The sequence below is a fragment of the Pleurodeles waltl genome, chromosome 11 (genome assembly GCF_031143425.1).
Source record: "Pleurodeles waltl isolate 20211129_DDA chromosome 11, aPleWal1.hap1.20221129, whole genome shotgun sequence".
Classification (NCBI taxonomy): domain Eukaryota; kingdom Metazoa; phylum Chordata; class Amphibia; order Caudata; family Salamandridae; genus Pleurodeles; species Pleurodeles waltl.
The window spans coordinates 87,354,584-87,371,798 of NC_090450.1; the positions used below are offsets into that span (position 1 = coordinate 87,354,584).

A 17,215-nucleotide genomic window follows, 5' to 3' on the forward strand; every position below is an offset into this window, starting at 1 on the left:
TGTTAGTCTATGAGAGATCAAGGGATCTCTTCAGCGCTGCAGGCAGGCAAGGGGGGGCTTCCTCGGGGAAACCTCCACTTGGGCAAGGGAGAGGGACTCCTGGGGGTCACTTCTGCAGTGAAAGTCCGGTCCTTCAGGTCCTGGGGGCTGCGGGTGCAGGGTCTTTTACAGGCGTCGGGACTTAGGTTTCAGAGAGTCGCGGTCAGGGGAAGCCTCGGGATTCCCTCTGCAGGCGGCGCTGTGGGGGCTCAGGGGGGACAGGTTTTGGTACTCACAGTCGTAGAGTAGTCCGGGGGTCCTCCCTGAGGTGTTGGTTCTCCACCAGCCGAGTCGGGGTCGCCGGGTGCAGTGTTGCAAGTCTCACGCTTCTTGCGGGGAGTTGCAGGGTTCTTTAAAGCTGCTTCTTGAGACAAAGTTGCAGTCTTTTTGGAGCAGGTCCGCTGTCCTCGGGAGTTTCTTGTCGTCGTCGAAGCAGGGCAGTCCTCAGAGGATTCAGAGGTCGCTGGTCCCTTTGGAAGGCGTCGCTGGAGCAGAGTTCTTTGGAAGGCAGGAGACAGGCCGGTGAGTTTCTGGAGCCAAGGCAGTTGTTGTCTTCTGGTCTTCCTCTGCAGGGGTTTTCAGCTGGGCAGTCCTTCTTCTTGTTGTTGCAGGAATCTAATTTTCTAGGGTTCAGGGTAGCCCTTAAATACTAAATTTAAGGGCGTGTTTAGGTCTGGGGGGTTAGTAGCCAATGGCTACTAGCCCTGAGGGTGGGTACACCCTCTTTGTGCCTCCTCCCAAGGGGAGGGGGTCACAATCCTAACCCTATTGGGGGAATCCTCCATCTGCAAGATGGAGGATTTCTAAAAGTTAGAGTCACCTCAGCTCAGGACACCTTAGGGGCTGTCCTGACTGGCCAGTGACTCCTCCTTGTTGCTTTCTTTGTTCCCTCCAGCCTTGCCGCCAAAAGTGGGGGCCGTGGCCGGAGGGGGCGGGCAACTCCACTAAGCTGGAGTGCCCTGCTGGGTTGTGACAAAGGGGTGAGCCTTTGAGGCTCACCGCCAGGTGTCACAGCTCCTGCCTGGGGGAGGTGTTAGCATCTCCACCCAGTGCAGGCTTTGTTACTGGCCTCAGAGTGACAAAGGCACTCTCCCCATGGGGCCAGCAACATGTCTCTAGTGTGGCAGGCTGCTGGAACTAGTCAGCCTACACAGACAGTCGGTTAAGTTTCAGGGGGCACCTCTAAGGTGCCCTCTGTGGTGTATTTTACAATAAAATGTACACTGGCATCAGTGTGCATTTATTGTGCTGAGAAGTTTGATACCAAACTTCCCAGTTTTCAGTGTAGCCATTATGGTGCTGTGGAGTTCGTGTTTGACAGACTCCCAGACCATATACTCTTATGGCTACCCTGCACTTACAATGTCTAAGGTTTTGGTTAGACACTGTAGGGGTACCATGCTCATGCACTGGTACCCTCACCTATGGTATAGCGCACCCTGCCTTAGGGCTGTAAGGCCTGCTAGAGGGGTGACTGACCTATACTTGCATAGGCAGTGAGAGGCTGGCATGGCACCCTGAGGGGAGTGCCATGTCGACTTACTCGTTTTGTTCTCACTAGCACACCCAAGCTGGCAAGCAGTGTGTCTGTGCTGAGTGAGAGGTCTCCAGGGTGGCATAAGACATGCTGCAGCCCTTAGAGACCTTCCTTGGCATCAGGGCCCTTGGTACTAGAAGTACCAGTTACAAGGGACTTATCTGGATGCCAGGGTCTGCCAATTGTGGATACAAAAGTACAGGTTAGGGAAAGAACACTGGTGCTGGGGCCTGGTTAGCAGGCCTCAGCACACTTTCAATTGTAAACATAGCATCAGCAAAGGCAAAAAGTCAGGGGGCAACCATGCCAAGGAGGCATTTCCTTACACAACCCCCCCCCAAACGAAAGAGGATGAGACTAACCTTTCCCAAGAGAGTCTTCATTTTCTAAGTGGAAGAACCTGGAAAGGCCATCTGCATTGGCATGGGCAGTCCCAGGTCTGTGTTCCACTATAAAGTCCATTCCCTGTAGGGAGATGGACCACCTCAACAGTTTAGGATTTTCACCTTTCATTTGCATCAGCCATTTGAGAGGTCTGTGGTCAGTTTGAACTAGGAAGTGAGTCCCAAAGAGGTATGGTCTCAGCTTCTTCAGGGACCAAACCACAGCAAAGGCCTCCCTCTCAATGGCACTCCAACGCTGCTCCCTGGGGAGTAACCTCCTGCTAATGAAAGCAACAGGCTGGTCAAGGCCATCATCATTTGTTTGGGACAAAACTGCCCCTATCCCATGTTCAGAGGCATCTGTCTGCACAATGAACTGCTTAGAATAATCTGGAGCTTTTAGAACTGGTGCTGAGCACATTGCTTGTTTCAGGGTGTCAAAGGCCTGTTGGCATTCCACAGTCCAGTTCACTTTCTTGGGCATTTTCTTGGAGGTGAGTTCAGTGAGGGCTGTCACAATGGATCCATATCCCTTCACAAACCTCCTGTAGTACCCAGTCAAGCCAAGGAATGCCCTGACTTGAGTCTGGGTTTTTGGAGCTACCCAGTCGAGAATAGTCTGGATCTTGGGTTGGAGTGGCTGAACTTGGCCTCCACCTACAAGGTGGCCCAAGTAAACCACAGTTCCCTGCCCTATCTGGCATTTGGATGCCTTGATAGAGAGGCCTGCAGATTGCAGAGCCTTCAAAACCTTCTTCAGGTGGACCAGGTGATCCTGCCAGGTGGAGCTAAAGACAGCAATATCATCAAGATAAGCTGTGCTAAAGGACTCCAAACCAGCAAGGACTTGATTCACCAACCTTTGGAAGGTGGCAGGGGCATTCTTTAAACCAAAGGGCATAACAGTAAACTGATAATGCCCATCAGGTGTGGAGAATGCTGTTTTCTCTTTTGCTCCAGGTGCCATTTTTATTTGCCAGTACCCTGCTGTCAAGTCAAAGGTACTTAAGAATTTGGCAGCACCTAATTTATCTATGAGCTCATCAGCTCTAGGAATTGGATGAGCATCTGTCTTGGTGACAGAATTGAGCCCTCTGTAGTCCACACAAAACCTCATTTCTTTCTTTCCATCTTTGGTGTGAGGTTTGGGGACTAAGACCACTGGGCTAGCCCAGGGGCTGTCAGAGCGCTCAATTACTCCCAATTCCAGCATCTTGTGGACTTCCACCTTGATGCTTTCCTTAACATGGTCAGACTGTCTAAAAATGTTGTTCTTGACAGGCATGCTGTCTCCTGTGTCCACATCATGGGTACACAGGTGTGTCTGACCAGGGGTTAAGGAGAAGAGTTCAGGAAACTGTTGTAGGACTCTCCTACAATCAGCTTGCTGTTGGCCAGAGAGGGTGTCTGAATAGATCACTCCATCTACTGAGCCATCTTTTGGGTCTGATGACAGAAGATCAGGGAGAGGTTCACTCTCTGCCTCCTGATCCTCATCTGTTACCATCAACAGATTCACATCAGCCCTGTCATGGAAGAGCTTAAGGCGGTTCACATGGATCACCCTCTTGGGGCTCCTGCTTGTGCCCAGGTCCACCAGGTAGGTGACCTGACTCTTCCTTTCTAGCACTGGGTAAGGGCCACTCCATTTGTCCTGGAGTGCCCTGGGAGCCACAGGCTCCAGAACCCAGACTTTCTGCCCTGGTTGGAACTCAACCAGTGCAGCCTTTTGGTCATACCAAAACTTCTGGAGCTGTTGGCTGGCCTCAAGGTTTTTGGTTGCCTTTTCCATGTACTCTGCCATTCTAGAGCGAAGGCCAAGTACATAGTCCACTATGTCTTGTTTAGGCTCATGAAGAGGTCTCTCCCAGCCTTCTTTAACAAGAGCAAGTGGTCCCCTTACAGGGTGACCAAACAGAAGTTCAAAGGGTGAGAATCCTACTCCCTTCTGTGGCACCTCTCTGTAAGCAAAAAGCAGACATGGCAAGAGGACATCCCATCTCCTTTTGAGTTTTTCTGGGAGCCCCATGATCATGCCTTTTAATGTCTTGTTGAATCTCTCAACTAAGCCATTAGTTTGTGGATGGTATGGTGTAGTGAATTTGTAAGTCACTCCACACTCATTCCACATGTGTTTCAGGTCTGCTGACATGAAGTTGGTACCTCTGTCAGACACCACCTCCTTAGGGAAACCCACTCTGGTAAAGATACCAATGAGGGCCTTGGCTACTGCAGGGGCAGTAGTCGACCTAAGGGGAATAGCTTCAGGATACCTAGTAGCATGATCCACTACTACTAGGATGTACATATTTCCTGAGGCTGTGGGAGGTTCCAGTGGACCAACTATGTCCACACCCACTCTTTCAAAGGGGACCCCCACCACTGGAAGTGGAATGAGGGGGGCCTTTGGGTGCCCACCTGTCTTACCACTGGATTGACAGGTGGGGCAGGAGAGGCAAAACTCCTTAACCTTCTGGGACATATTGGGCCAGTAGAAGTGGTTGACTAACCTCTCCCACGTCTTGGTTTGTCCCAAATGCCCAGCAAGTGGAATATGATGGGCTAAGGTCAGAATAAACTCTCTGAACGACCGAGGCACTACCACTCTCCTAGTGGCACCAGGTTTGGGGTCTCTGGCCTCAGTGTACAGGAGTCCATCTTCCCAATAGACCCTATGTGTTCCATTTTTCTTGCCCTTGGACTCTTCAGCAGCTTGCTGCCTAAGGCCTTCAAGAGAGGGACAGGTTTCTTGTCCCTTACACAGCTCCTCCCTTGAGGGTCCCCCTGGGCCTAAGAGCTCAACCTGATAAGGTTCAAGCTCCAAAGGCTCAGTTCCCTCAGAGGGCAGAACTTCTTCCTGAGAAGAGAGGTTCTCTTTTTCTGACTGTGTTGCAGTTGGTTTCCCAACTGACTTTCCTTTTCTCTTGGTAGGCTGGGCCATTTTTCCAGACTCCAGCTCTACTTTTTCACCCTGTGCCTTGCATTGTGCTCTTGTTTTTACACACACCAGTTCAGGGATACCCAGCATGGCTGCATGGGTTTTTAGCTCTACCTCAGCCCATGCTGAGGACTCCAGGTCATTTCCAAGCAGACAGTCTACTGGGATGTTTGAGGAGACCACCACCTGTTTCAGGCCATTGACCCCTCCCCATTCTAAAGTTACCATTGCCATGGGATGTGCTTTAGTTTGATTGTCAGCATTGGTGACTGTATAAATTTTTCCAGTCAGGTATTGGCCAGGGGAAACCAGTTTGTCTGTCACCATGGTGACACTGGCACCTGTATCCCTCAGGCCCTCTACACTTGTCCCATTAATAAAGAGCTGCTGCCTGTATTTTTGCATGTTAGGAGGCCAGGCAGCTAGTGTGGCTAAATCCACCCCACCCTCAGAGACTAGAGTAGCTTCAGTGTGGACCCTGATTTGCTCTGGGCACACTGTTGATCCCACTTGGAGACTAGCCATTCCAGTGTTACCTGGATTGGAGTTTGGAGTGGAACTTTTCTTGGGACAGGCCTTGTCTCCAGTTTGGTGTCCAGACTGACTACAGTTTCGACACCAGGCCTTTTTGGGATCAAAGTTTTTACCCTTGTACCCAGGATTGTTTTGTGAAGAGGTTCTGGGCCCACCCTCCTGTGCAGGTTTTTGGGGGCCTGTAGAAGACTCTTTACTATTTTTATTTTTGGCTGTCTCACCACCTTTCCCCTGGGGAGGTTTTGTGACCCCTTTCTTTTGGTCACCCCCTGTGGAAGTTTTGGACACCCTAGTCTTGACCCAATGGTCCGCCTTCTTTCCCAATTCTTGGGGAGAAATTGGTCCTAGGTCTACCAGATGCTGATGCAGTTTATCATTGAAACAATTACTTAACAGGTGTTCTTTCACAAATAAATTGTACAGCCCATCATAATTACTTACACCACTGCCTTGAATCCAACCATCTAGTGTTTTTACTGAGTAGTCTACAAAGTCAACCCAGGTCTGGCTCGAGGTTTTTTGAGCCCCCCTGAATCTAATCCTATACTCCTCAGTGGAGAATCCAAAGCCCTCAATCAGGGTACCCTTCATGAGGTCATAAGATTCTGCATCTTTTCCAGAGAGTGTGAGGAGTCTATCCCTACACTTTTCTGTGAACATTTCCCAAAGGAGAGCACCCCAGTGAGATCTGTTCACTTTTCTGGTTACACAAGCCCTCTCAAAAGCTGTGAACCATTTGGTGATGTCATCACCATCTTCATATTTAGTTACAATCCCTTTAGGGATTTTTAACATGTCAGGAGAATCTCTGACCCTATTTATGTTGCTGCCACCATTGATGGGTCCTAGGCCCATCTCTTGTCTTTCCCTCTCTATGGCTAGGATCTGTCTTTCCAAAGTCAATCTTTTGGCCATCCTGGCTAACTGGATGTCCTCTTCACTGGGTTTATCCTCAGTGATTTCAGAGTTGTTGGTCCCTCCTGTGAGGGAACCAGCATCTCTGACTATTATTTGTGGAGTCAGGGCTTGAGTAGCCCTGCTCTCCCTAAGTAGGACTGGAGGGGGGGAATTTCCCTCCAAGTCACTATCTTCATCCTCTGAGTTGCCACCCTCAGAGGGTTGGCCTTTTCAAACTCTGCCAAAAGCTCCTGGAGCTGTATTTTGGTAGGTTTGGGGCCTATTGTTATTTTCTTTAGTTTACAGAGTGACCTTAGCTCTCTCATCTGTAGATGGAGGTAAGGTGTGGTGTCGAGTTCCACCACAGTCACATCTGTGCTAGACATTTTGCTTCTAAAAGTTGGAATACTTTTTAAGAATCTACAACTAGTTCTAGGTTCTAATTCAAACTTTTACAAACTTTTAAACTCTAAAAAGAAATGCTAAACAGGATCTAACACAAGGCCCTAGCAGGTCTTTTAAGAATTTAGAAAACTTTTAAAATTGCAAAAATCAATTTCTAATGACAATTTTGGAATTTGTCGTGTGATCAGGTATTGGCTGAGTAGTCCAGCAAATGCAAAGTCTTGTACCCCACCGCTGATCCACCAATGTAGGAAGTTGGCTCTGTATGTGCTATTTCAAAGTAAGGAATAGCATGCACAGAGTCCAAGGGTTCCCCTTAGAGGTAAAATAGTGGTAAAAATAGATAATACTAATGCTCTATTTTGTGGTAGTGTGGTCGAGCAGTAGGCTTATCCAGGGAGTAGTGTTAAGCATTTGTTGTACATACACATAGACAATAAATGAGGTACACACACTCAGAGACAAATCCAGCCAATAGGTTTTGTATAGAAAAATATCTTTTCTTAGTTTATTTTAAGAACCACAGGTTCAAATTTAACATGTAATATCTTGCTTGAAAGGTATTGCAGGTAAGTACATTAGGAACTTTGAATCATGTCAATTGCATGTATACTTTTCAAGTTATTCACAAATAGCTACTTTAAAAGTGGACACTTAGTTCAATTTTCACAGTTCCTGGGGGAGGTAAGTTTTTGTTAGTTTTACCAGGTAAGTAAGACACTTACAGGGTTCAGTTCTTGGTCCAAGGTAGCCCACCGTTGGGGGTTCAGAGCAACCCCAAAGTCACCACACCAGCAGCTCAGGGCCGGTCAGGTGCAGAGTTCAAAGTGGTGCCCAAAACGCATAGGCTAGAATGGAGAGAAGGGGGTGCCCCGGTTCCGGTCTGCTTGCAGGTAAGTACCCGCGTCTTCGGAGGGCAGACCAGGGGGGTTTTGTAGGGCACCGGGGGGGACACAAGCCCACACAGAAATTTCACCCTCAGCAGCGCGGGGGCGGCCGGGTGCAGTGTAGAAACAAGCGTCGGGTTTTCAATGTTAGTCTATGAGAGATCAAGGGATCTCTTCAGCGCTGCAGGCAGGCAAGGGGGGGCTTCCTCGGGGAAACCTCCACTTGGGCAAGGGAGAGGGACTCCTGGGGGTCACTTCTGCAGTGAAAGTCCGGTCCTTCAGGTCCTGGGGGCTGCGGGTGCAGGGTCTTTTCCAGGCGTCGGGACTTAGGTTTCAGAGAGTCGCGGTCAGGGGAAGCCTCGGGATTCCCTCTGCAGGCGGCGCTGTGGGTGCTCAGGGGGGACAGGTTTTGGTACTCACAGTCGTAGAGTAGTCCGGGGGTCCTCCCTGAGGTGTTGGTTCTCCACCAGCCGAGTCGGGGTCGCCGGGTGCAGTGTTGCAAGTCTCACGCTTCTTGCGGGGAGTTGCAGGGTTCTTTAAAGCTGCTTCTTGAGACAAAGTTGCAGTCTTTTTGGAGCAGGTCCGCTGTCCTCTGGAGTTTCTTGTCGTCGTCGAAGCAGGGCAGTCCTCAGAGGATTCAGAGGTCGCTGGTCCCTTTGGAAGGCGTCGCTGGAGCAGAGTTCTTTGGAAGGCAGGAGACAGGCCGGTGAGTTTCTGGAGCCAATGCAGTTGTTGTCTTCTGGTCTTCCTCTGCAGGGGTTTTCAGCTGGGCAGTCCTTCTTCTTGTTGTTGCAGGAATCTAATTTTCTAGGGTTCAGGGTAGCCCTTAAATACTAAATTTAAGGGCGTGTTTAGGTCTGGGGGGTTAGTAGCCAATGGCTACTAGCCCTGAGGGTGGGTACACCCTCTTTGTGCCTCCTCCCAAGGGGAGGGGGTCACAATCCTAACCCTATTGGGGGAATCCTCCATCTGCAAGATGGAGGATTTCTAAAAGTTAGAGTCACCTCAGCTCAGGACACCTTAGGGGCTGTCCTGACTGGCCAGTGACTCCTCCTTGTTGCTTTCTTTGTTCCCTCCAGCCTTGCCGCCAAAAGTGGGGGCCGTGGCCGGAGGGGGCGGGCAACTCCACTAAGCTGGAGTGCCCTGCTGGGTTGTGACAAAGGGGTGAGCCTTTGAGGCTCACCGCCAGGTGTCACAGCTCCTGCCTGGGGGAGGTGTTAGCATCTCCACCCAGTGCAGGCTTTGTTACTGGCCTCAGAGTGACAAAGGCACTCTCCCCATGGGGCCAGCAACATGTCTCTAGTGTGGTAGGCTGCTGGAACTAGTCAGCCTACACAGACAGTCGGTTAAGTTTCAGGGGGCACCTCTAAGGTGCCCTCTGTGGTGTATTTTACAATAAAATGTACACTGGCATCAGTGTGCATTTATTGTGCTGAGAAGTTTGATACCAAACTTCCCAGTTTTCAGTGTAGCCATTATGGTGCTGTGGAGTTCGTGTTTGACAGACTCCCAGACCATATACTCTTATGGCTACCCTGCACTTACAATGTCTAAGGTTTTGGTTAGACACTGTAGGGGTACCATGCTCATGCACTGGTACCCTCACCTATGGTATAGCGCACCCTGCCTTAGGGCTGTAAGGCCTGCTAGAGGGGTGACTGACCTATACTTGCATAGGCAGTGAGAGGCTGGCATGGCACCCTGAGGGGAGTGCCATGTCGACTTACTCGTTTTGTTCTCACTAGCACACCCAAGCTGGCAAGCAGTGTGTCTGTGCTGAGTGAGAGGTCTCCAGGGTGGCATAAGACATGCTGCAGCCCTTAGAGACCTTCCTTGGCATCAGGGCCCTTGGTACTAGAAGTACCAGTTACAAGGGACTTATCTGGATGCCAGGGTCTGCCAATTGTGGATACAAAAGTACAGGTTAGGGAAAGAACACTGGTGCTGGGGCCTGGTTAGCAGGCCTCAGCACACTTTCAATTGTAAACATAGCATCAGCAAAGGCAAAAAGTCAGGGGGCAACCATGCCAAGGAGGCATTTCCTTACAGAAGGGTATGCCCAGATGTGGGTCCCTTGCTCACTGTGCCACTGGATTCAAGCTAGCCTGGCTGATGAAGGGTGAAACCCTGAAACCGGTCCCAGGATGCTTGTTTCCGGTCCAGGGAGGACCTGGCTTGGCAGTTCGGGCTGGACTGTTCCCATGAGGAACAGGGTCAAGACTGATTTGCATATGGCTGGGTCCAACCTGTGGTGGCATGGTGAGCAAAAGAACGATGGATTAAACCCAGATCTGTGACTGGGGGTTAGTGTTTGCATTGTTCAGCACTCCGTCCATCATCCTTTTGTTTTGTTAAAGTTGCCCTAAGTGGGAAGGGTATGCCCAGACGTGGGTCCCATGCTCACTGTGCCACTGGATTCAAGCTAGCCTGGCTGATGAAGGGTGAAACCCTGCAACCGGTCCCAGGATGCTTGTTTCCGGTCCAGGGAGGACCTGGCTTGGCAGTTCGGGCTGGACTGTTCCCGTGAGGAACAGGGTCAAGACTGATTTGCATATGGCTGGGTCCAAACTGGGGTGGCATGGTGAGCAAAAGAACAATGGATTAAACCCAGATCTGTGACTGGGGGTGAGCGTTTGCATTGTTCAGCACTCCGTCCATCATCCTTTTGTTTTGTTAAAGTTGCCCTAAGTGGGAAGGGTATGCCCAGACGTGGGTCCCTTGCTCACTGTGCCACTGGATTCAAGCTAGCCTGGCTGATGAAGGGTGAAACCCTGAAACCGGTCCCAGGATGCTTGTTTCCGGTCCAGGGAAGACCTGGCTTGGCAGTTCGGGCTGGACTGTTCCCATGAGGAACAAGGTCAAGACTGATTTGCATATGGCTGGGTCCAAACTGGGGTGGCATGGTGAGCAAAAGAACAATGGATTAAACCCAGATCTGTGACTGGGAGTGAGTGTTTGCATTGTTCAGCCCTCCGTCCATCATCCTTTTGTTTCGATATAGTCATTTGGCAACAGAATTAACTGCAACAACATGCTATCTAGATTGATCTGTGCCCATACCACCTTATAGTCACTTATTTATCAATAGGAGCTCAAAATACATCTGTGGAACCCACTTCAAGATCAACAATATTGAGCAAGCAACCTCACTGGCTCCCTTTCGGAGACTCTGTAAAGCACACATTCTGGCTCAAAATATATTTTTTTCTCATTTGCTAGACTTGCGTATTTAAAGAACTCTAAAATAGTTCCAACTCCTTGTAATTTTGCAGGCCTCACACTACTGTAACTTCTGACCCACTGCCAAAATTGTTCAGCACCACTGACTGAAAGCATTGCAGCTTGTTAGTTTGATAAAGCTGTGTTCCATTTTTCATTTAGGAGCTGTATGCTACAGGCAGACTCAGAAAAGCTGCGGCAGGCTTGGATTAAAGCAGTCCAAACTAGTATTGCTACAGCATATAGAGAAAAGAGTGATGAGACGGAGGTAAGAGGTTGTTGTTTTATAAAAATAAAAATAAAGCAAAATAGTGCACTAAGATTGTCATGGGAGATGTAAAATTTCACAGTTGTGTGCCTTGAACAGTAGACAGGTGAACCACCAAGACTTTTGTCCGTAATGTGGTAAATCACTTGAGTGTTTTTTTGAAGATCCATATGGTCAAGAATAAGCAGTTTTTTTGTGATATGATTGCGAAAGGCCTAGAGCCCTAAATTGCAATCCTTCTTACTGCCACCCAAGACACAGCCTCTCAACAAGATCTCAATTGAAGAACATGGCTTACACCAAAGTGCTAAAAAATATATCCCAAATAGGAGCATCATAAATTTGGAAAATCTGCGTTTGCAGATACATCCTGCCACACAGAGGTTATTGGAACTTCATTCAGTCTTCAATGCTTCAACCATGTTTGTGACAGCATGTTATATTTATCTAGTTTCTCTCTTGCAACTGCTCCACACCTCCCCTTCACTGCTCCACTGCAGGAATTTCAGAACTCCATCCTATTTTTACCTGATACAGAAAGTATACCAATTCATCATGAGAGGTTTTTTTGTAGAGATGACCATAGCTGTAAATGTCTAAGGGTTCATAAATTACCAGAGGTTCCATTATCTGTTTGCTTCTGGCTCTGATTCTATGACAGATCAGGTGGCACCCCAGGATGTTGATGTTGATGAGTATGACAATGACATGCACCCCCACCACACTTACCCATTATGACGAATATGTGCACTGTAAACCAATTCATCATTTAGTACTTGAAGCTGCTGCTAAATAATAAGTTGAAAGTGTGACTGCCGTGCAAACTTTAGTGCAACACTCTTGTTTGGCATTCCAGACATCATAAGTGGTCCATGGTAGACAGTTATTTTCTTCCTGGGATCTGTTCATGTGCACCACCCACCACCCCCTTCCTCATTAAAACACCCGTCCATCCAAGCAATATTGGTTGCAGTGGTGGCTACCATGTGCCTCAAAACCCTGGCATAAGTGCAGTAATACCACAGTCCCCACAGCACTCAATACCAATTGGTGTACTCAATGGCAAATCAAATAAATTTCAGTCCATAGTTGACTTGTTAGTCAATTAGTATCTATATCTTGTTGTGGAAAAGATCCAGAGCAGCCAATCTTGTAGATGAATCAACGTTACATTATTCGAGATGCACAGGACTAGTCACGTATATACGAACAGCCAACACATGTTTCGTCATAACATGTGACTTTTTTTCAAGGCAGTATAGTTATTTAAAGATGAATGCCACCTCATGGGCATAGGGACAAGATAATCATCATGACTGTGATAGGTAGATCTAAGTCCTTAACTGCAGCTTCTATTTATAAGTTCAACATACGTCCGTTTGGGCAAAATCTCAAGTAGGGATAGGATATCAATTAGTCCAACCACATAATATTGGCATAACCAAGCTGGGACCATGATACGTCCTAGAACCTTGGGCTCATATATGTGTCCTCTGTACTCCATAGACCTCTGCACAGTGACCTTCTGTTTTCAGCCAAGTGGTTGCTCTTCAGTACTGTTGGTGGGCTCGTCCATATCCATCATTAAATGCCCAGCTACAATTGTCTTCAGAACTTTTGCCTGGTAGTATCTTAGGGAATTTACTTGCCATTCGAGACCAACGCTGATTATTTTTTTTAAGTCTTCACTTTAAATATTGTTTTTGGTTGACTGCCCATGGCATTGAAGTTGATGGGTTCTGATTTTCTTCGGCCGCACAAATTGTAGTGGAATGGTTGACATTGATTGAATGACTGTAGTGATAACTCAACTTGACTTGTAGAAGACCACGCCGTATCTGGCATCATCGGTCAAGATTTAAGTAATATAATCTGGTAAGAAAAAATAATTTTTATTATTTTATTTCGTGTGATCATTGTATGTGAAATCCTAAAATATGTAGAGGAAATCATGTAGAGCTGTTTGTAAAAATGGTCACAGAAAGCCTCTTAAAATAGGCAGTAATAAACAAGAAAAAAAAATCATTCAGCCTTTTATGAAGGTGTTTTGTTGCACAAGGCATTCATTAATAATTTTAGTATTTACTATGTACATATAAATGATCTCACATTACTTTTTCTTATAAAGCAAGTTTGCCAAATAAAGTTGTAAATTAGAATTTTGTGGTCAGTGTGTCCTTCTCTTTATTTAGAAGCTGGACAAGAAATCCTCGCCCTCCACAGGAAGTCTGGACTCGGGAAGCGAGGTGAAAGAGAAATTAGTTAAAGGTGAAAGTGCATTACGGCGAATTCAGTGTATTGCTGGAAATTCTGTCTGCTGCGATTGTGGTCTGGCGGATCCGCGGTGGGCCAGCATCAACCTTGGAATCATCCTGTGCATTGAGTGTTCCGGGATACACAGGTAGATGACAGTCTAACCATTAAGTGTTAGTGTTCTGAATATATTTACAACCAAAGGGACCTCCTGTGTATAATCATTTTAGTTGGCACCCGTAGTTCAGCCGTCAATGCTTGTGGCTTGTACCCAATTAATTTATCTATAAAAAGTATGCATTTTTATATTACAATGACATAGAGCAATCAAAGCTGGACGTTCTTAAAACGTTGAATACATTAACTAGACTGAGCTATAATCAGGGCCACTTAATAACACAATTGTTCATCTGCAGCATTTTTCACATAGATATCAATTTGCAGTATTCTCCACATAGCTCATCATCTGCTGCATATATTGCAGATTTGGCCCAAAAATGTTCAGGCTGAAATGGATCAATTATTAGTAAATTTGCTGTACACAGAGCGTAGTTCAATGCAGGACATCATTAACGAAGTAAACTGTTGACCTTCAGGTGGAATTTCAAGAGCTTACAATGTTGCCTAAATAATATAAACGTCCCCATTTAGTAGACTGAGTGTGAGGATTTGTCTCCAGCTGGAAACAAATTCAAACATGGTTGTTAGAATAGCTTAATCTTTGTCATTTTTATTACACTATTAACGTAAATTCATGTTCAGATAACAGACAGAGTTTCAGTAGTTTCATTGCAGCAGCCCAATCTTCATGGCTTTTAGACTTTAAAATTAGTTTGCTTCTTTATTTCAAGGTCTCATGTCTTGAATCCTCGTAGTGAGACTCTTAATAAATGCTGCTAGGCACTTTGTTTGCTGCGTTAGTTTTTCAAGAATATCTCCAGTCGTGTGTTACCAGAACACACCTAAATATATCTAGTTACGTTTTTTTCAAAACATTTTTACCAAGCAGCCATACCCAAACTTGACATTTTCCATTTTTAAAGAAAACCAATTAAGAACGACACCCCACTATCAAAGAAGGCTTGAATCACAACTCCACTGCAAAATACCGCTTTTCCAATATAAAGCAAGCTAGGAAATCATGTCTCTAATTAAAGAATTAAACTTATGAAAAGCAGAGCTGCCATTTTAAGGTGTCGGAAAGATGTCCCTTCCCATATTGCAAAGCAAGTAATTTATTTTTTATGTTGATGGAACAAGAATCCCAGAAGACAGCTTGTCTTTTTAAAGACAGTCTTTTGACTGGAGGCTGTGTTGCATGTGTAGGTTTTCAGGGCTGTTTGCTGCACAATCCTCATATTATTGTCCTGCCAGGGGCAGTTTTCTTTGTTAAGCCTTCAAAGGAATCTCCTCACTTGCTGCTTTTAGAGTTGAGTAATACCAGAAAATATTCAAATTTCTGAAGGAAGTGCTAACTTTTGCGGAGCCTCCTTTGGTGGAATTTCTGCTGCAACACTATCTATATTGTCGAGGAGATCGCACCGGTGGATTATCCTCCTGGTTTGGCATTTTCTCCTTAATCGAGAAATTTCCATAACACCAAACTCTAAATCAGGCCATTGGACTTTTGTGACCACTATGTTGGGATATTCTGACAAATGTCCTCCCTTTGTCAGCATAAAGTGTGTAATGAGATGCCTTATCAGAGTTTAAAAGATTCGGAGGGAGTGTACCTTTGAGCAAAGCTGGCAGAACTGGGGAATGCATGACAAAGGGTCCTTTCTTCTCATATAACGGGCTTTGGAGTTGGTTTCTTCAACCTGTCACTAAGCGTGTTGAGGGATCTTCTCACACCTTATACGGCTTTTGCATGGTCCTTCTAATCCTTCAACAGCTTTATCGACGACCTGGCCTTCCAAGCCCATACAGCATGTTCCCCTGCAGTCACCACAACCCTGAGAAATAGTGGGAAAAGTGTGTCCAAAGTCCGGGAGCCCAGAAACAAAAACACAAAGAAAGAAAGGGCTATCAGGTAATACTGTATGGAGGAAAGCACCAGGGACGAACCCACCAGCAGGTGCCCCTAGAGCCTAGCACCCTAGTGATGACCATATGACAGAAGAATGTATCGGATAAGAATACCTAAGGCTGCGCAGAATACCAAAGTCAAATTCTAGAGAGGGTTCAGCCACCTATTCCCCTCGAATACTGGACTAGAGTCCCTTTAGCACTTTACGAGTTGATGCCAATATTTGATTTTATGAAGTGACAGAGTGATAGATAAGTATCATCAGCAGTTCTGCACCCAGTCCTTTTTTAAATGATCCAGCAAAACCTTCAGAATGGCTGTTGGTGCTGGGGTTTTTGTATCTTCACTCATGCTTTTTTTTACAGCGTTCAGCTAATAGAACACAGCATTGCAAGGCACTGTACCTAACCAGTTTTTTCTGATGGAGAGCCTTCCTTGAGACTCCGTAACGTGGTGCTGCTTCCTCTCAAATATACTTTGTTAGTGAATGATGTCACTTAACTGGCTTTGTTTAGGAAAAAAACTGAAATTGTTGCTTGCTTCTCAGGGATATTTTTTGTCTGAACATTTATTATAAAATTGTGTTTATAAAGTCAGGTAAATCGCTCAATAAAAATAGGACAACAAGTTGAATGTATTCTATTTGTTTTTGTCAACCTTAGACAAATGAATGGTGTGTGCTTTGGTTGGTCGAGAAATACTTGTCAAGTAAAAACCTAAAATGTTACTGTGTACTGCATTGTGTGAGTGAAATCCTATTATTCATCTTATTTCATAACATTGGAAATGATGTGCCAAATGATGGAGTTGTGGAAAAACTGTCAACCTCCTAACATAATTTACACCGCCAGGGCTCTTCCATTTTAATGTCACAAAGAGGATGTTCAGTACAGATTTTTTTCTTGCTGAGCTTTTGGTAAGATTTATGTCAGGTTACCTGATCTGTAGGTAGCCAAGGTATGGTCCTTTTCCATCATTGCCTGCCTGGATGGATAGCCACTATGTAGAGGAGTAGGAGTTAAGAAAAATGTTAACAAAAGAAACTTTATCAGGTGGAGCAAAGTGAATGGTAGTCAAAGAGAAATGCTTAGGGCAAGTGCCGCAGAGACTCAATAATCTGCCTTCTTCCTGTTATCTTTTGGAAGTGGAGCATCTCATAGTTTTGATCCATTCTCAACACATGAAATATGGTACAAGTCATACTTCTCATACTTCTGGCATCATTTGTCAGTCGACAATATCCCTTCCAGACAATGACCACATTCCAGTTAATGCCTTTCCTATGCTCTTCTTCTTTTTGAAGAGTGCATATTTTGTTTCTTTACTTCCTATGCCCAGGCTCTGTATTGCATATAAGTTTCATAATTCCGCATGTAATCATGCTTTAGCATTAGGAGTACAAGAGACACTGTTGTAAGTAAGTTGTTTGTTTCTCAGATGTAAGTCTATGTGATCTTCCATCCATTTCACTAATAAGACATGCCATTTGTCCATGATCAATATTTTGTCTTCTTAGGTTACTAGGGTTGCAGAAAAAACTGCATGTTTAGTGTCTTTTCCTTTTGAAATATTAACCATTCAACTGGACTGTGAATCAGTAAATGGTTTACAGTTGATTCTACAATTGATATTTACCTATTTTGAAAAAGGAGTGTGTTGATATCTGTACATGGGGGTACCTCGGCCCCTGTCTACAGTGTTACTTGGATGTCGTCTGGCTCTAAGTCCAACAACCTTCTGCAGGTTTTGTCTGTTTTTGGCATGACTGACGCATGCTTTTTAATACCATTGTGTCACGACGACTAAGGATTAGATTGACACTTTGT

General features: G+C 46.0%; 1 protein-coding gene across 2 annotated transcripts in view; it reads left to right on the plus strand.

The window, feature by feature from the left end:
• ACAP2 (ArfGAP with coiled-coil, ankyrin repeat and PH domains 2) overlaps nt 1-17,215 on the plus strand; it is a 333,281-nt gene that overhangs the window by 261,778 nt on the left and 54,288 nt on the right. For both annotated transcript variants that reach the window (XM_069213160.1, XM_069213161.1), the window contains exons 13-14: nt 11,002-11,107; nt 13,300-13,508. In XM_069213160.1, coding sequence (XP_069069261.1) covers nt 11,002-11,107; nt 13,300-13,508 — 315 coding nt within the window. The remainder of the gene's footprint in view (nt 1-11,001; nt 11,108-13,299; nt 13,509-17,215) is intronic.